General features: G+C 43.2%; 2 protein-coding genes across 5 annotated transcripts in view; one reads left to right on the top strand and one right to left on the bottom strand.

The window, feature by feature from the left end:
• The window catches only part of LOC139338701 (uncharacterized), a 147,855-nt gene that overhangs the window by 93,705 nt on the left and 34,261 nt on the right, over window positions 1-19,889 (top strand). The gene's annotated exons all lie outside the window — the stretch shown is intronic.
• Window positions 145-19,563, bottom strand: sugt1 (SGT1 homolog, MIS12 kinetochore complex assembly cochaperone). 4 transcript variants are annotated; one of them, XM_070974910.1, is made up of 13 exons: window positions 19,422-19,563; window positions 19,279-19,327; window positions 18,437-18,527; window positions 18,043-18,112; window positions 17,700-17,770; window positions 14,222-14,275; window positions 12,897-12,925; window positions 12,647-12,669; window positions 12,254-12,350; window positions 10,773-10,880; window positions 2,885-2,975; window positions 1,764-1,936; window positions 145-951 (listed from the first exon to the last, which is right to left on the bottom strand). In XM_070974910.1, exons 1-13 carry the CDS (start codon window positions 19,559-19,561, stop codon window positions 850-852), a joined length of 1,098 nt encoding a protein of 365 aa, XP_070831011.1. In that variant the 5' UTR covers window positions 19,562-19,563; the 3' UTR covers window positions 145-849. The 4 variants fall into 4 exon arrangements, with proteins under 4 accessions (XP_070831011.1, XP_070831010.1, XP_070831012.1 ...); XM_070974909.1 differs by having other exon boundaries at window positions 12,647-12,672; window positions 19,422-19,551; XM_070974911.1 differs by having other exon boundaries at window positions 12,647-12,672; window positions 19,279-19,324; window positions 19,422-19,551.

Genomic DNA, 19,889 nt, shown 5'->3' with positions numbered 1-19,889 from the left:
ATTCCTCCCAGCACATAATCACAGAGCATGGCTCCCTGTCATAATATATTGCTGTTTTTGCATCTGATGAATCCCTCCCGAGACTTTCAAACCTGTCCAAAACAGTTTCCAGGGACAACAAGCCATAAAACACGAGACAAAGTTTGTGAGCCAAACAACAAATCTTTTATTTACACTGAAGCTTGAATCACACGGAGGGCGCGAGCGGTGCTGAGCCACTGGCTGACATGTCACACAGATTCCAGACAAGTCAAGCCTGCAGAGTATTGCTGTTGATTTTTTACAGAAAAAAAATGAAGAAATGCAATTGTGGTTGTTATTCAAGCATCTGAATTGGTTATTTTGAAGAACTTTACATTTTTATACAGTGCTGATAAATAACACGTCGTGAAAGGCTCCCAAATTGAAAGGCTGTGGGCGTTTTGAGAAAACCAGGAGAGGCCGCGGAGAGAAAAATGACGTCCTTAAAACCAGATGTGAACGTTAAAATGAAGTATTTCAGGTCTGTCAGTCACATTTTAATCCCTTTTGAGTCCGCGGGCCTTTGAAAATCAGATAACATAACTCAATCCGTTCAACAGATTATTCAAATGAACTGAGCCCATCTGGTGGTAAGGTACTGCAGAGAGTAGGCCATGAGTGGTTTGGTGGAGTGAAAGCGGGAACACCGGGGCTCCCTGCACTTAGTGAGAACACCAGAGCGACAGCACAACTGACGGGCCGGGCAGAGGAGGAAGTGGACGGCCGCGGAGACTGCAGAGTGACGAGGACTCCCGCTGGAGCTCAGACGGACAAATGTGGAGAAAGATGGCGTCAGAGGGGAGAGGGGGAACGGGGAGAGAGAGGTGCTCAGTACTTCTTGAACTCCACGTCGGCCGGTGGGCTCATATCCACTTTTCTCTTGCCCACATCTTTCCAGTTGGTGCTCAGGACCGTACCGCCTGACTCCATCTGCACAGGGAGGAGAGGGGGAAATCACTTCAGGGGAATGAGCCCTTGTTTCATTAATGCTGTGGTTACGCAACACCTTCTCTCTGCTCCGGGCTTAGATAAGTCCACTGCAGCATCTAGTGAGTCCATGAGTATTGATGAAGCAGGGTTTTACTCTTAACTCACTTTTGATTTTAATTTTCTCAGGATTCATAATAGGCTAAAAAGTCAAAGAATTCAGAAAGCTGATTTCCATATAAGCTGACCTTTACTCTCCTAAAGGTCTTCTGCTCCAAGCGCAGAAGCGTCGACATGAATGTTAAAACATCGGCTTTAGGCTGTGTAACTGTGTCGCTGTGGAAATGACAGCAAATACTTTCTCAAGTGTGCCGTCGTGAGAGCTGAGCAGTAATAGCACAGAATGCTGGTTCAACCCAATCAACAATCAACAATCATACACTCATAAACACACACATCCCTCCCTTCAACTACACAATCTGTTACTGCCCCATCAGTCCACACTGTTGGTGCTGTCCTCCTTTCACTGACAATTACTTGTGTGTAAATAAAAAATATTGATGTTTTACTGTTTTTTCAATGTCCCACATGGTGTGTGTCTACAGGCTTGTGTACAATAAAGCATGAATTCCCTTTAAGAATTAATTTCACTTGTGAATTGACCGAAGAAGCACCCGTTGGTTAATATGGTAATAGCGGCTAGCTGTCATTCAAAACGGCCACACAGTTCATTAAGTTATGTTATATTGAGTATAGTTATATTTTGCTGACCTCTTTCATAGGCCTAGTTATTAAACTTAACACTTAATACTTACGAAGGACTTGTTCATGGCTCGCTTGACCTCATCTGAGCCATCGGAGTAGATCTGCTGGAAGAGCTTGTTGAGCGCTGCGTCTCCCTCCAGCTTCTCGTCTTTCTCCTCCTCGTTGAGGTCCACCACCATCTTGTCCCATTTGTGGGCGTAGTGGGATGATGACGGGTACTGATCTGATGGAGAAGGGAAACATGTTAAAAAGGTTCACAGTTTCAGTCAAAGACCGAGTCAGAGAGATTCTGAAAGCAGCTGTGAGGCACTTGGCGAGACGGCGAGCAGAGCTCTGCGGAGATAACAAACAGCTTATTGCTTTTGTGAAACAGTTCATAGATGTTTTTAATTGAGAATTTAACCGAATGCAGTTCAACACCCTGACTTTTACCATCTCATCACGCCAAGATGTATTAACTGAATTCATTTTGCTCACTTTGCAACCAAATCATACAACTGAGACGCTGAAGGATCAAATTGTGATTTGATTTCTATATTTCCTTGATGAAATACGCCCACAATAATCCCAACAAGAGATGGAGAGGGGGAGCAGGAAATGTAATCCAGACGCAGATTTACATAAATACAGCACCAGGCGCGCAGCAGACATATTCAGGCCAAGTGTGGACATACAGCAATGTGATCCCATAAAATCAGATGTCAAATATCATGTTTGAATGGAACAGTAACCCAAGTTATTATAAGCAGGCACTATTTAAACAGCACGTCCTGGAGGCTGAGCTGGGTGCATGGAGAGGATGGTTTGGCTGCCCACTTAACTTTTACTCCCCCTTCCACACACACACACACACACACACACTTACATAAGTAATTAATCCTGTCAGTAATAGGAATGTGTGGGCTAAAATACTGAGTCATATTTTGCTGTCATACCTTTCCCTCTCCCTGCCTGCTTTCACCGTCAGACTAATGAAAGACTCTAGCAGGGCTTGACTGCCCACTCTCATTTTAGTGCAGTACAGACAAACACAGGAGCTTATATTGATCTTTGCAGAGAGTGAGAGAGGACTAAGACGAGGGTGAGGGAGAAAGGGAGAGACAGAGATGAGAGCAAAGACAGGAGGATGGTTGGAGGGTAAAGAGTGTAAATGCAGAAGCTGTGGACTGACTAGGATTGAAGTGTTTGATGTTGGACTCCTGTCCCTCTCCCTCCAGCTTCTCCCATCTGATGGCATCTGTCTTCTTCATCTTGAACTCCACCTGACAGAAGAGAAGGGCGATGAGGAGGGGGAGGAGAAGAAGAGGGAACAAGGGAGATAACAATGTTTAGCAAAATGGTCTTTCTTTGGCGCTCGGGACAAAAATAACGCTTCCATTAGAGTGACATCTTAAAAGTACAGGACATCAGATCATTATTGAGGCCAGAGAGAGTGTCTGTTCTGAGCCGTCGTCAACTCAGCCTGCGAGTGTGTTTGTGTGTGTGTGTGTGTGTGTGTGTGTGTGTGTGCGTGCGCGAGCGAGCGAGCGAGTGAGAGAGAGAGACATCAGGGATATGCGGGGGCACAGCTCAATCTCGAACCTCACTGACAGACATACTGCACTAACGAGATGCCTGTCAGCCAGAGGGCCAGTGTGAGAGACAGAGGGAGCGGGGGGGAGGAGGAGGGAGGGGGAAGGGGGGGGATCCTAATTCCACACAGCAGCATCTGATCCAAATCATTACACCAGGAGAACATGGGAGAGGAGGAAAACAATGAGGGGAGAGAGGACATGGACACACGCTTTTAACACTGAGCCGCATTGACAGGGCACATACCAGCGGAACACGCGAGCTGCAGCGCTCCCCCCTCCTCTACACCCCCCCCCCCCCACACACCAACCATTAATGGTGCATGTGTTTGATATGTGTGCACGTGAAAGACAGCGCCGGCTATGTCGGTGCAATTAAGGAACATTTCTGCTCTGCTGGGCGATGTGATGATTCATTTATGAGGGGGGCCAGAGGAGGAGGGAGCAGAGAGGTAGACAAGGTTAGAGATGAGGAGGCAGAGCAGCTGACTCGCACTGAGCAAAGCGTGAGTGAGAGGAGCAGATTGAAGGAAATAAGACAGCATGATTGCTGCTACCTTCTCCGCCGAGGTGATGAGCTCGTGCGAGTAGTGGCACACTGATAGATCACTTTGGTATGTGTCAGCGCTTTCGGCCCCACAGAGGGCTTCGTGCGCAGCGAGGCATCTGTGCAGTGTCCGAAATTAACTTTTCGGCTCACCTGCGAAGGGCTGAGAAACTAAAAAAAGACGCCTGCTGAGAATACAGGTTACTGACCAAATAATTCACATCCACTCTTCAGAAGAATGTGTCACCGAACTTTCTGCAAGTTCACACCTACAATTGGATTGTGTGAGTTTGAATTCAGACTACCCCACAGCTTTCCCACATCAGAGTCGGGGTCTGTGTCTGACTATTTCTGTTCAGAAAGCAACAATTCACACCCACTTAACACCGTGATTAGCCTGGCCTGACAAGCTGAGAAAGAGTTCAACAACAGAAACCATGCGCTGAGGTCAGACAATGTCCTGTATTCTGACCGCAAACCGTTACTCGAAAAAAGAATTGGCAGATTCATCGATAATGAAATAACTGTTAGCGTTAGCCTCAGTGTAGCAGTGTGTTAAATCACACAAGTACGGCAGATGTCACCTGACCACGGCCAGCTCTGACGCTGAGGGTTGTCAGAGACTTTCAAACCATTAACGCACGACGTGCAGCTGTTTTTACTCTTTAACGATTTTAAATTTGCAACGGCTCTGATTCACGCATCCAATTGGTTATTTCTCTTTGGGGAAAGTAGCTGAGGCTCATGGGTAACGCAGCATTCAGATCACCAGCCATGGCAGACGGATATTTTCTCAGAAATAAAGCAGAAACAATAAAAACTAATGGCCATGAAAAACGTACAGTGCTGTTCAACGATCCTGGATCCATCAGTGTGTCTATGGAGATTTATTCGACCCCGTTCATCACTTCGTGTTTGATGAACTGATTTCAATCGATTTTTGAGACAGCTCCTCTTGGCATATTAAATAATTTTTTGCTTTGTTGACAGATGCACCTGCGATCTGGGCTTTGAGCACTATCAGGGGTCTCTTGGTGCTTTGAAGACTTGAGTAGGTATCAAAATGCTGATTTCCCAGACCTGCTCTAATGGCTGCCAAATGCTGCTAATTGGTTAATATGGCCTTTGTAGCAGTGCTTGTAATTCTGATAAGTTATGTTAGATTTCTTCAGATCTTGTGTCTTTTTTATTATGCGTTCAGATTTTTTGTTTACCCCCGTGGGTAAACAGTTGTATGCACTGAAATTAACTCCAAAATAAATCTAAGTTCAGCTATCTAGCCTGTAGAGTTTGACTTTTCAGCTTTAACAAGACACTGCTCTATTTTAAATTCATTTGCTAATGATCATCCAAACTCTACAGCCAGGCGACCAACAGAAGAGGAGCAGAGATTGCACGCCAAGCAAATTAAATGTTATCATCTTAAAACTACCAGCCAGAGTTTGCAGGTGCCATAATTGTCTTTAATGTTTGTGTGTGTGAAGAGCAGCAGAGTTCAAGCCGCGGCTCCGTGTGTGTCAGAGCGTGTGTGCTTCTCTGCGTGCTCCTGGGCCATACAACATTAATCTGCTGCCACATCTGTGTTTCCTGGCTTTTAAGGGATATGGCAGGCCAGGCGCCGTGTGTGTGTCTCTCTGTGTGTGTCTCTCTGTGTGTGACAGGCATAGCAATAGCTCGTAAAGGGAAGTGACAGCAGAGCCACATACAGGGGCCGCCACCCACAGGACCCCAGGGGCTGGACTATACAATACTGCACTACACTCACACACACACATACACATGTGGACACACACACATGCTATTTACAGAGGGGCACTGGGGTCCCGTGTCGCTTGTCACATGTGTTTGTAGCCATCGCACCCCTCCTTCTCCCTGCCACAACTCCTCACCCAGCGTCTTCTCCCTCTTTCTCCAGATCCCAGCGGATTTCAAAACAAACTCGGCTAGAAAGACGCATAAATGAAATAAATATAAACATTCTTAGACGTTGACAGGCATGCAAATTAAAGAGCGGAGACGCCACTTTAGCTATTTTCCAAAGAGATGAGTTTGGAAGTGAATGAACAAGCGAGCGCGGGTCGGAAATTACGGCGAGTGTGTTGGCGCGCACGCGTCTGAGTGTGTGTGCGTCAGCCGTCTGTTCTGATCAAACACACTGGTGTGTAATTGGCTCCCCGTTGTTGCGGTGACCCCTGCGGTTGGAATGTCTGTCGTGGTGGAGGACAGGAGGAGGTCGCATTGACGATAATGTGCTACAGACAAGATGCGCACACGCACACACACTGCAAATACTTTGTGTAAATGGCACAAGTGTGTTGAAAGATTACTGTTCAGCCTCCGTATTTGTATGTGTGTGCGTGCGCACACTCACACCCGGCTTAGCCTCCCCCTGCTAAGTTGTCTTTAAAGACAGCGAGGAGATGAAGCGTAAACATTGTGGAGCGAAGAGTGCAGGGCAGCCTATTACTGAGACAGACAGACCGACATTGGTTGGGAATCAACAGCTCCGAGGGCAATGCATTTTTTTTTTAAACACTCATTAGGGATGCATGCCAATCTGGAGAAACTTGATTTGCTGATGCCGTTGTTCATTTGAATGTTTTTTCCCCCAGTGGCTCCTTGGCTTCAGAAAAATGAAATGGCTCCAAAATATTAAAATGAGATACGCACTGAGAAAGCTGCTCAGTTTGCTGTGGCGTCTCACACTGTCGGGCATGTGTGCACACACACCTGAGGACTTTTAGAAGAGTTAGGTGCCTCTATGCAGTCTTGACCAGTAGTTACCAATGAGGATTATGGGCTTGGTGGGATGTGTGTGTGTGTGTGTGTGTGTAGGGGCCATGTGTACCGGAGGAGCCCGGTGGACCAGGGAACAGTCAGGGCTTTGTGGGAGAGGAGGAGGGCTTGTACACTCTCTCTCGTTATCCTAGAGGTAGGTGTATGCGTGTGTGTGTGTGTTTGTATGAACACAAGACAGAAAGAAAGACAGAATGTGTGTGTGTGTGTGTGTGTGTGTGTGTGTGTGTGTGGGAGCGGCCATGGCGAGATTGACAAAGACAAAGACGGTAAACGAGCGAGAAAGAGGAAAAAAAAAAGAAGAGAGATAGGCTTTGGAGAGAAGGGAGAGTTGAAGACCATATTCAGCTGTGGTCTCTGGAAGACTGAGCCCTTGTTTAAGCTGCAACCCACGTGCACCTCTGGTATGCAGTGTCTGCTGTTGCCATGGAAAAGTGAGACAGTGAGTGAGAGCGAGTGCTTTTTTGAGAGGGGGCAGTTTCTGTGCAGGTCAGCCTCTGCTCGGCGCCGTGCAGCCACTGGATATAAGCACACAATATAGATGTCAGGTTATATAACGCTGCTAATCAAATTTCCCAACAACGTTTTGCGACGGTGGCACTCGTGACCATGTGCTGCCCTTTCATTCCCCCTGACGCCTTGCTGCAAAATAAACTAAAATAAATATCATCACTGCTTTCAGAGGCGCTGTGGCTTCTTTGGGGATTTTCAATGTTAGTACCACGGCAGATCTATTTAGGCTCTTGGTGTAAGCCCTTGGTTTTTGTTTATGCTTGTTTGTTGATGCTAAACAGATATAGATCCAGTAGAAGCACATAAGGCCGGGTGCTGTTTGAAATGTTTTGATATAAGTGCTAATGCAATTCACAAGTTTCGGTACCAAAACTAAAATGATTTCTTTTTAACATTACTAAGAAATACAAAGCTGTTTTTTAAGAAAACCTTTCTTTCATTTCACATAAGAAGCCAAACTTCTTAAACCAGCTATTATTGATATTCTTGTGATAAGAATGTACCAAACTTGAACCTTTAAACTCATGTTTTCAGCAAAAACACTGCAGATACCCAATGTGTGCCTGCTCAGCACCAAACAGCAGCTGGTGAACTTAAGGTTAAGAGGCTGATATTTCTCTCTGTGTCGCGGTGGAAACCAAAACAGAGCGAAAAGAAAGTCACTTTTGGACCTTTATTCATCAGCTGGAACCACAAATGACTCCAAATTAAAGACAACTCGCAAGTGTTTGTTCCCCATATCAACATGTTTACAACTCTTTTTAAAATCACTAGAGGCTGCACTGTTCTGCCATTTGACAGGACATTTATATCACGCATGAGGTCTTTATATCATGCATTTGACAGCATTTACCTCAGTATTGTAGTGAAAATCTGCTGTATTAATGTCATGCCCTCCACTCTACTCGCGTAGGTAGTGTATGTATATTTTGCGCGTCTTATTGCATCTCTTTTTCATTTCCCATAAAGGTCGTCTGTCTCCTATTGGATTATTAGGAGACAAGATTATTGCTATAATATAATTTTATGAGTAATAAACTTTTTTTCCTCGTGTGGATTTTAACTTTGGTGGAAGTTAACGTTGTGGAATCGAGACGACTACTGTACATCCTCACACTCCTGTAAATCCTATGGCAGTACTGCATCTGGAAGGCAGTCCTAGAATCAGCTTGGGTCCTGAACGCACCATGAGCTGCAGCCTCAGTACATAAGGAGTTAAACATATGCAGATGCAGCAACTAATTCAGTGAAAACCGCGGCTCATATTTGCATTTGCTGAGAAAATCCAACTTAATATTGTCAAAACATCAGATTTAAATCAGACAGAATCTAATCAAAAATGAGTGAACCAGATTACAAATCTGCCGTATATACTGTGTATGCGTTCAGGCGTCCATTCAGTCGTACTTGGTTGGTATCAAAAGTGCTGCGGTTTAATATGCAGCCATTAATACTGTATATGTAAGTATTAGTTATGTGTGGACCACCTATGTTCAGTGAGAGTAAATACATCATGTCACAATGATCTCTTTTCTATGGTAACTATAAATTATCATCTATTGAGTTTGTGTTTAGGGTAGTGCGTGTGCCTCACAGCAAGAAGGTCGCAGGTTCGATTCCCGGGTTGGGCCTTTCTGTGTGAAGTTTGCATGTTCTTCCCATGCATGCGTGGGTTCTCTCCGGGTACTCCGGCTTCCTCCCACAGACCAAAAACATGCTCATTAGGTTGATTGGTGACTCTAAATTGTCCCTAGGTGTGAGTGTGAGTGTGAATGGTTGTGTGTATGTGCCCTGCGATCGGCTGGCGACCGGTCCAGGGTGTACCCCACCTCCCGCCCAGCGGGACAGCCGAGATATGCTCCGGCCGCCCCGCGACCCCGAAAGGGATAAGCGGCATAGAAAATGGATGGAGTTTGTGTTTACTCATGAGACAATTAAAGATGTTTTGGAAGTTTCTGTCCATCATCCACTCCACCATCATGAGAAAAATAGGTTTAGGGAATACACAAGAAAGCAGAGCGTTATGTTGCATTGACGAGACCGGATTGATCAATGCCTTAAAAAACAAATTCCTCCTCCTTAATGATAAAAAACCCAAACAAACAAAGAAAAAAAAAAAAAACAATCAAAACAACTCCAAAACCTGCCTCTTGATCTTCAGGCTAAAACCTGACAGTGATCTAAAGCCTGAATCAGCACATGCTCAGCCAGCACACTCATTAGTACACATCCTCCCGAATACACACTAATTAGTCTATAGTAAAAAGTGCTCTTCCTACTCATTAGGCCCATAATCACCTTAAACAGTGCTGAGGAACTCTCAGCAAGTCCTAATAAATGTGTGTACTGTGTGAGTGTGTAGGAGTGAGGATTTGTGCATATGCGTGAATCTCCTGTTAGTCTCCACAGGAGCCGCACGGTACACAGCCAGAGTGGATTTTCTCATTTCTGCTCCAGCCACAGTGGGCTTTACCAGCATTAAGGAATTATAGGTAGTGACAGCATACTTTACACTGCTTTAAATTACTGAAGAGATTATGATGTTAATCTCAGAGCGGTAACCCGAGTAATGATCAGCCACAATTTCAGTGAGCCGCTTCCGCTCGCATTGGCGTGGTTGTCTTCTTTCCCTTTTTATTGTTATCTGAATTCATTAACGTTTTCAACAAAGGCAGAACAATGATCAATGATTAGCTATTAAGACAATAAATGCCCCAACACAGAGAGGATATCATGTAATTTCATGCTCTCTGGTTAAACTACAGTTCAGAGATTTGATGCATAGTCAGAGTGGCCGCATTTCTCCAGCGTGACATTACTACACCATACTTTCTTTATGGCGACATAAAAGATGTTCCCCGACATGTTTAATAGTCTGCTTCTTTATTGTTGAGAGGAACTATGAGGATGTCAAGGCGACGTACAGCGATCCGCCTAATTCCGGGTAAAATTCAATGACTTTTCATTGACTTTCAAAAACTCTGCCTGACCTAAAAATTCTCCCTTGTTTGTTTATGTTTTTCAGCTCAGAAAAGAGAAAAGTGGTAAACAGTTTTATTTTCCGCTACATTTGGGCTTGCTGTGGAGGAAAAACATCTCAAAACCACTATCTAACACGACTGTATGTGAGAAGCGGGTTATACAGTATGATCTGGAAAATAACCCATTTGTTTAATTCCTTGATATTTTACGACATTTTCCTGACTTTCACTTGACTTGAAAGCACCTCTGAAAACTCACAGACCATTTGTATCCTGGCAGCTATGTGACCTGCTTAGTTTGAAGCCATTTTATTGCCTTAAATTATTGAGTGTTGCTCAGTCCGGGTCACTGTGACCCCAGAAAAGGACAAAAGCCAGCATTTTTTTTGCCCCATGTGGTCCAATGTAAGAGGATGCACAATGCTTTGATGTGCCTTTTAGTGCACAATGAACCATTTAACACAACTGGTGTTGTAAACAAGCAAGTGTTTGTGTCTGCTTCATGAGCATCTGTCACAGTGAAATGTCTCTTAAACCTGTCAAATCATCCTAAATGTATGTGAGAATGTAAAATCTCCATAGCGGTAGTGGACTCCCGGTCCATTTGGAAGCTTCAATCACAGCATTAGCTAAACTGAAAGTGACTGATACCTTAGTGGTGAGGACCTTGAAGCTGCTCTGATGGGGGATGATGGGATGCAGGAGTTGGAGGTGGAAGTTGAAGTTGTCTCCTGATGCCAGCTGTATTGTGGCAGAGAGCTGAAGGGAGCACAGACAGCAGACATTAGGTGTTACTCCTCATTGGTTACCTTTAAGTGTGGCAGTAACCAATAGAAATTGCATAAAAAGTAACAATTCCTGTGTTAAAATTCTGGCTTCAATATTTTCATTTCACTTAGTCAGTCTGCAGGAAAGACACAAGACAAAAAGATAGATAAGGAGTGAGGGAGGGTGAAGGTGTCAGGCTTGTCTGTGAGAATAATGATCTGATGTGGCTGGTGTGACGGCCAGGAGTATCCTCGCCCTGTCCCCTTCAGCCAGCGAGTGACCAGTGATGAGGGGGGTCAGACAGCTCGTAACAGCCCATCACTCACCGGGTGGGTAGCTTGTTGGTTTAAAGGGACGTGGCCTCGGCTGTGGCCCAAATCCTCACACTCTTTACACACTCATCACTTGGCAAATGCTGCCCTCGTATAGAAAAAGCACTAAAAAACTGCCCACTTGAGGCATAATTCGCCTGTACAGTACATCACTTCAACTTGTAACAGTTTGCAATTCACCACCTACCACTTCTCTAAAAGTGGACTTGTCTGATTTGGGACCAAATGTATGTTAGAAGTAGTTCATCGGGGATAAAAGCTTAGAAAGTTAGCCAAAGTAGCTTTTGGGCAATTCCACAAAACTATCAAAGCCTTAATATTCATTTCCAGTTGAATTCCTGCTCTGTCTGTAGGTATACAGCTGCTGCATGCTCAGGCACCAGGGAAAATAACTGGAACCAGTGCCTTTCATCTTTAATTTCTTTTGTATATACTGACCTAGTAAAAAATATATGAACTTATCTGTACTTCACACCACAGAGGGAGCTTAACAAGTGACTGTATGATTCGGAGCAAGTGAACTATTTCTTTTGAAATGGGGTAAACTCAGTTTGTTATTCTATTAGGAAAGACAAAGCTGTTCCCTGGGGTGCCCTGCAGTTACCCCTCTGAGAGAAGGAAAGAGGAGTGGAAAGAGACAAAGGAAAAGAGAAAAAGAGCAAGAAAGAGGATCGCCCCTTGAGGGCTCCGCAGCTGATCCTAGATCAGTTATGCCTTCTATCTACAGACAATTAGGAGGTTGGAGAAGCTGGGGAGGGTAAATTGTTCTTAGATCTGTACTTTGGGAGCAATGTTAACAAGGCACCACTGGAGGCATAGTTGGGTCCATGGGGAGAGTGTGTGTCAGTCTGTGTGTGTGTGTGTGTGTGTGTGTGTGTGTGTGTGTGAGTGTGTGAGTGTGAGACCCATCTAATGGGCCCCCCTGAGGAAACACCCAAGAGCAAACCAATCTCTGCTCCACACACACAGACACAAATACAGAGAAAACAGACTCTCTTCCCTTCAACGCAGCATTTAAGTGTGTGTTTATACCTCTTTTTCCATGAAGCTGACACACACACCATCCTTGGGTACATTTTTTGCCATGACTGTGACAATGACTTGAGATTCTGTTTGGTACCAGTCACGTCTGCAAGAGACACACAAGCGAAAGTGGTTGAAAAAGTCCGAAGGCTTTTTCTATTTTCACCACAAATATGATGAATAGAATATCTAAACTTCATGAAACCGAGAACTTCAAATACTAAAAAGCAACTCATCGTTAACATGTATCGTCTTTGAGCATTGTATTGACCCAGTTATACAGAACAGGGCTGCTTTAACACAGTGAGGCTTGGTTTATCATTAGGATGGTATAATAAATAAAATAAACATTAAAAACATACAACAACATTGCCTAAATAAGGCATATTTACATGCACTTACTTCACTGGCAGAGCTGCTGCTGTCTGCTGGGTCATTCAGGGCCCGAGATGGGACGACAATTAGAGGAGGAGGACGTGGCAATGAGGCAGAGGGACGAAACAAAAGAGACAAAAATGAGGAAAAACATAACAATGACAAAAGAAGCTTAGTAAGGCTTCCTTTTTTGAAGCAGGAACGTACAGGCGGGTTGTTGCTCTCCACTGATGCTGAGAGCAACAGTGCCCCCAAGTGGCCATGCAGAGAAACTCACCGTGTTGCTGCTGCCAATCTGTGTCTGCTCTGGAAAAGGAGAGGGAAAATTTGGGTGTGTGGCAGCAAACATTTAATACATCCCTACAGCTAAATCGAACTCTAAAATATGAGGATGAAGCTATAAAAGCACAACTTTTAAGCTAACACACTTGTCTACAGATAGCAGACAGATATGCCCCAACATACATACACACACACACAAAGACACAGTTGCCACCAGTTTGTTTACTGGTCCATCCACGCCCATTAAAAGCCCTGTGAGCCCAAGCAGGCCTGATCACCGTTTACCAGCAAGCTATCATACATTATTCACCGACTTCATTACAGAGAGAGAGCACAGAGAGGGAAGAGAGATGAGATGATAGGAGGCGTGTTAATGTTGTCTTAATGAGGTCACGTTTGAAATGGTGGAGAGGGGGGCTGTTTAGGGAAAAAGACTGTGTGTGTGTGTGTGTGTGTGTGTGTGTGTGTGTGTGTGTGTGTGTGTGTGTGTGTGTGTGTGCGTGTGTGTGTCTTTGTTTCTTTAAACAAGTAGGGTGCCACATGTGTTGAAATAACCATGTGCTGTGCGTGTGTTGGTTGGTGGTAAACACACTGTCACCAGCAGATGCGACGACTGCTCCTGGTGTGAGCGTCAGCAAGTGCAAGTAGGGTACTTTCAAGTTTCAAAAACACCCTGGTGTGCATTTGTTTGTGTGTGCAAATGCTGTCTGCAAGCAGGCCTAGGAAGGGGCTGGGTCTCATCGGGGGCTTTCAAACATCAGTAACGTTAACTCTGATGAATCATACTGCTCCTGGGAGTACGTGTGCATGTGGGTGTGAAGCGTGTTTGTCAAAACTCATGCTCTTGTTTACTTGCGATGATCCAGAGGGCCCAGGCATCACCAGAAAACACACCGCCCAGACATGGCATGCATCTTTTATTGGACTAAGCAGCTCTGCCTGCACACTCCTCCGCTGCCAACACAGACTGTAGCTTTATGGATGTGCACAAGCTCATTTGGTGATCAGATGGGCTGATCAGCTCCCTGACTGTGCCATTTAGCTTAGTGTTGGATAGCTGGGAGCACATTGTACATAGAGGTCAGAGTAATGGACTGTGGACTCCATAGACTAAACACTGCCATAGGCAATATTGTGTACTAACACGTTACTTTAGAACATTTAATAATTAGCTCAATTAAACAATTAGCAATGAAATAAAAAAGACTGTTTCATATGCTAATGAGCCTAAAATAAAAGACCAATATCAGCTCTAAATACTGGTCTAACCCATATAGAAGCACAGACATGACAGAAGTCTCAGTTCAGTGACATACTTACTTCCCATCAGCTCCTCACACCGCTTTATCCAGACCTCGAATGACTTGTCAGAAACTGTTGAAATCATCAAAAAGAACAGAAATATACTGTCTCAATTTGTTACAAAGTAATATATGCTGATAAAGAGCTCAATTAGAGAATTTAACATTTGAGGGCATCAGTGAGGTGTAAAGTGGAAAGTGGTTTGACTAAGTGCTGGACAAGGCTTAAAGCATTCATTTAGTTACTATGGGCATACATTGTGTGTTATATCAGCAGGTCAGAGGAGAGCCACATTTTACCAGCAACATTTGTTAAACTCTAAAAATAGATTCACTGCTCTTTTGACAAACAGCGCTGATGAATTTGGGACCCTGAGTCCATTTTTTAATCTTTTCCCACTGATTGAACTGCGACCACTCGGGGCACTTATTCAGCTGCAAACAGAGCCTTGCCTGGTGGGGTCGCCACTCTTTTTTTAACATAACAGCTTGTTCTGTAATGACATGCGTCTATAAAAATACCACATCTATTCAAATGGATTCATGCCTTGATGACAGCGATGCTGTTGTAGCCATCACTTTAGCATTTCCTTGTTCACCTTCTGCTAGCCAGCTCCTGCTGTCTTGTCAATAGCAAAGCTGCTTTAATCATCACAAAAGCAGTGCAAGATTCTAGGTCACTGATGAATACAAAATCAAGAACATACAAATGTAATGTTTTGGGTGACTTCAGCTTGACAAACTGAGTTTGAGAAACTGTAGCTGTAGTAGAGAAACTAATAAGAATTTGGCCACACTTCATGTGTAGACTGAAAATGGTGGTAATGTCTTGCTTGACAACGGTTACAGTTGTGAAACACATGGACAGACATTGGCTTCACTAGTTTGTGTGATCTGGACTCGTATTAATACTTGCAGTTTATGGTTTAAAATCTTTTAATCCTGATCCAGCATCTTGGACGGATCCCTTGTGTCAAACCCAGTCCTGGCCAAAATGCACAACTGCTCTTTTGTAACATCATTAGCATGTGACCAATATTACTTAACAGTAAACAAACAAGTCCACTAACTGAAGGATGTCACACAACAAAAACAAGTAACCGTTTATAATTATTTTAATAAGAACATATCCTGGAAGATATCAGCAATCTGAACCGCTCTTAACTTCTCCTCTTGTAGTCTTGCTTAGCTGTTTATTGTTAAAGTTTTAGAAATTGTTCAACCCTGATTCCAAAAAGTTGGGACGCTGTTTAAAACATAAATAAGAACAGAATGCTATCATTTGCAATCAAACTGCATTTATTGACAGCAGTTTCATAAAGGGTCCCTGAGCTCAGGTATTAATATCCTTTGTACAATCATCATCTTCTGAATGACTGTTAGGGCTGGGCGATAAAACGATAGCGATATGTCTCGCGATAAACACGTCATCAATATCAATAAAAAATCTGTTCGATAAAACATTTGATAATTTTTTTTTCTTCATTGGAAGAAACCTGAAGTTGCGAAGCAAGTTTGGTTGCATGAACAAAGGCACTCGCTCTCAGGTAACTGAGCAACGTAGGGAGTAATCGCTAATCAGTGAGAGAGACATGCTAACACGCCAATCATGTAACAGTATCAAGTTCGTTTGCGCCATCTCGTTGTCTCGTGTTTGATGCTCCGCAAGGAGTGAGATGAGAAATAGAAAGTGAGTGCTGCAGCGAGCGAAGAAATTGTCGATAGAACAGGGAAAGTCAGCTCACCAGTATGGCAGTTTTTTGGATTCTTTAAGTCGGACCGTAGTCAGACCAATGTGGTCTGTAACTTATGCAAGACTGTCGTCCCCACCAAGACCGGTAATACCACAAACTTGTTTAACCACCTTAGCCGCGCTCACTCTTTGGAGCGTAGCCGTATTCGCCAACGTCCACCAACTGCAGCACCACCGCACAAGCAGCAGACCACCATGCAGAGGTATCTGCTTCAGTGCCTGATGACAAATCATCTAAAAGGCACAAAGACATAACGGAGGCAGCGGCATATACTGAAGCTAAAGACATGCTTCACTGAGCACTGTGGAGAAGCCAGTTTATAAAAATCTCTTATACTTGCTTTTTTTAAAAAAAACAAAACACACTTGCAGTAAAAATATAATTGAATAGTTCATGTATGTTTAGAGTAAGTAAGTTGTTCATATGTCTAGGCTGGTTTTATAGTTCAATCAATCTTACTGTACTGTCTATCATGTTTGTTTACAGATGTCAAGTCTACCTCAGTTTCTGCTATGTTTACGAAACACTGCACATATCTGAAAACATTTTTTTCACCAGAAGGTGAATCAGCTTGTAAACTTCCTGCACTAAACCTGCAGAAAAAAAGTTCTCAGTTTTCTCTCTCTTTACATTTTTACATTTTTTTTTAACATTTATTATTTGAGTGTTTTCCATGGTTTGTTTTGACATTTCCTTTCTGCCTTGATAGCTGAGGGGATTATAATCAGAGAAAGGTTAAATTTAAAATAAAAATGTTTAAAATGAATGTATTTTTCTCCTGGTCCTTATTTTAAATAGGTCATAAAACATATCAATAATTATCGATATCGACAGATATAAAACACTTATATCGTGATAGAGTTTTCAGCCATATTGCCCAGCCCTAGACTGAGTCTTTCCTTTCAATTAAAAATGCAAACTTTCTTTAAATCGAGGCCTCTCAAATGTGAGGACTTGCTCTTTGTCATATTTGATAATGAGCAGAACATCTCTGGGTTTTGGACTGCTTGTCAGATAAAACAAGGTACTTGAAGATGTCCCTGGGCTTTTTAGAGGGGCTGCATTTTTCACAGTTTCTGACATTTCAGGTTGTTAATCAGTCACTTACGAAAATAGTGGGCAGATTAATCGATAATAAAAATAACTGTTGCTGTTGTTGTAGCTGCAGCCTTGATACAGTACAAAAGACCAACTGTAGCTCGATGTTTCTCAATTTTGTCATGGCTAATTTAAGTACTACAGTAACATAACCACTGTGGACCAGAACTACTGTAATACATGAAGCGAAGTGTAAACAATAAATCACATTTGTTTGTACAGAACTCATACTGCATTATATTTCAGATTTGCACCCACTGTAACTACTATAAAAACAGGCTCAAGACATTTATGTTCATTACTGCCTTTAATTCAAATAGCACTCTGCTAGAATTACACTTATGTCAAAAAATTCCACTTTTTCACCTTTATCTCTTTTCCAAACTTTTTTCGTGCTCTTTCATTTCTCTTATCTCTTCCCTTTTAATCTTCATTATGTGACGGACCCTTAATTGCCTCTGTGTATGAAATGTGCTTTATAAATAGAGCTGCCTTGCCTATTTCATCCCTAGCTGAGGGATGCAGATTTAGCACTTAGTATCCAATGAGGAGAGAGAAACAGACAGGGTGCCGCTGCTAACAGTGGTTGGTAGAAAGTGGGATGATGGAAAGTTTGTACTAGAGGCCAAAATAGGGTGCACTCACCATCCAGCTGGTGGCCCTGAGTGAAAGCTGCATGTGCTGACTCATAGTGGTTTAGATGGTATTCTGCTATTCTGCAGTTGGGAGAGAAAAAACATGCCACATACACTTAGATCAGATTATCTTGAAATGCTGAAAAATGGCATCCACTCACACACACAATTTGGATCATATACCTCGTTAAAGAAGTTAAATCAGCAAAGCAATTCTTGTGCATAAACTGTACGCCTGGCTGGACAGTGTGTTAGAGCTTTTGCAAAACAACACAGAATCACTGGGTTAATCAACAATAAACACCTATATGTGTGTGATTTTCCCCTCATTCCTTCATAATATGAGTACACACCCTGTTCGCATGAAAGCAAGGGGAAGGCTGGGCTGTAGCTGCTGTGCTTTTTTGGCATCATCAACAGCACCTGCGGAGAGAAAACGTTTCACTTTCACTTTTTTTTTAATCATATGTATACATTCATCCAGGCTGCATCACTTAGAAAATTAAAATTCATGCAACCTAAATTTCCTCCAGTGATTGCTGACTGGTGCCAGATTATCAATTCAAGCATCACATTGGAAATGTTCTTTGCTGTAGTCTGGACCACAACAGCTACCCCACCATACTAAATTCAATACTCATATACTTTAGGCAGTGACCAAAAAACACCATCTTCAATAGAACACGAAGCCATTTTGTGCAAGCCTTTTCTGAAGGACCATTAAAACCAACATGTACGTAGACTTACAGCTGTAGTTTTTGAGAAGTGTGTGAGCATAGGCACGCTGGCACAACCACTCAGCATTATCAGAGTCTGCTTCCAAGGCTTCATTTAGTGCCTACAAGGAAAGGGGTGGCATTAAAGCAGACAGCTTACAGTGCAATTTTAATTCAGAAAGAGCAGAGATAAGAATGGAAAAGTAAATCTAAACAAAAGATGACTCTGGCTGATTCCTCTGTTTGCTACATTGTCACCACCATCCATTTTTTAAAGGCAACTTACTTTTCTGGGATCTATTTGACAAATGAAACAGTGGCGGTGCTGATTGGCTCTGAGCAGCATTAATGAGTTCTGCATGTTTGGCCTAAACTGCAATGGCAGCTGTAACAGATTTCATGGAGCAGTGACTTCAAACATTTTAACAAGTCAATGAAACTAGGAAGCAGCATTCGTTGCTGACTTCTATTTGACACTACTGAAGATGATACTGTGTACTTGTCATGTTGACAGCCTGACATCTTTAAAACGGCTGTTTATCACTAACGTCAGTTAACAACTTCCCACTGAGAAGTGTTGCATTATTAAAGGTGGTGAAGTACAATAACATTAACGTCCTGCTCACTCGGAAACGGTTAGTTTAAGTGACGCCCTGCTGTTCAGTCAAAGTGATACTAACGGTAAACGTTAGCTAACTTGGCTAGCTAGTTACAGAGTCAGATTTAAAACAAACACCAGACATCACTCTCAGGTTCCTTTATACGACAGTAGATCAGAAGAACTGACAGTTAATGTGATAACCCCAGAGAGCCACCTGCTATTTGGAAGAATCGATAGTTATCTGTTTTTGGCTAGCTCACGCAAATGTTTACCTCCAGAGCTTTCTGTGGATCTTCGTCAATGAAGCTATCGGGGAAACTGCTAAAGCGAAAGGAGAGACCAAACGTTAATCACATGCGTAGAAACAATGAATGAAAATACAAAAAAGCTAATGCACATGTTAAATTTTACTTGCCGTTCGGTTGCCATGGGTTTGCTGCGGATGTGTACAGTGTTTCTGGAGCAGCAGGAAAGTTCTAGTGGGGTATGGAGCACACTGGAAACGTGATAGCGGCAGCAGTCACAGCTCGAGCACAGCAGCGGGCCTGTCAACATCCGACTGCACAGCGCTCACAGCGCCACTCCTCCACCTAAAGGCCTGGAGGACTCATGACATGGCAGCGTACTAACACGACAGCAAATGTAACTGATAACCTCAACTGAGGGAGTAGCGGAATCGGTGGCAAATATCTCAAAATATTCCACAAAAATACACCGCTATTACAACTCTAATTGCAAGTAGCTGGGATGCTGTATGAAACATCAATTAAAACACTAGGCAATCATTTCCATTGACCTACTTTTATGACCTACTCCTGCAATATATCAATTCCTATGTGCAATATAGGAAACTATTCACTATCAATACTCCAGTCAGGAGTAC

Source organism: Chaetodon trifascialis, chromosome 11 (assembly GCF_039877785.1).
Source record: "Chaetodon trifascialis isolate fChaTrf1 chromosome 11, fChaTrf1.hap1, whole genome shotgun sequence".
Lineage (NCBI taxonomy): Eukaryota > Metazoa > Chordata > Actinopteri > Chaetodontiformes > Chaetodontidae > Chaetodon > Chaetodon trifascialis.
Note: the sequence above shows the minus strand (reverse complement) of the source record. Positions and strands in the feature narration are given on the sequence as shown.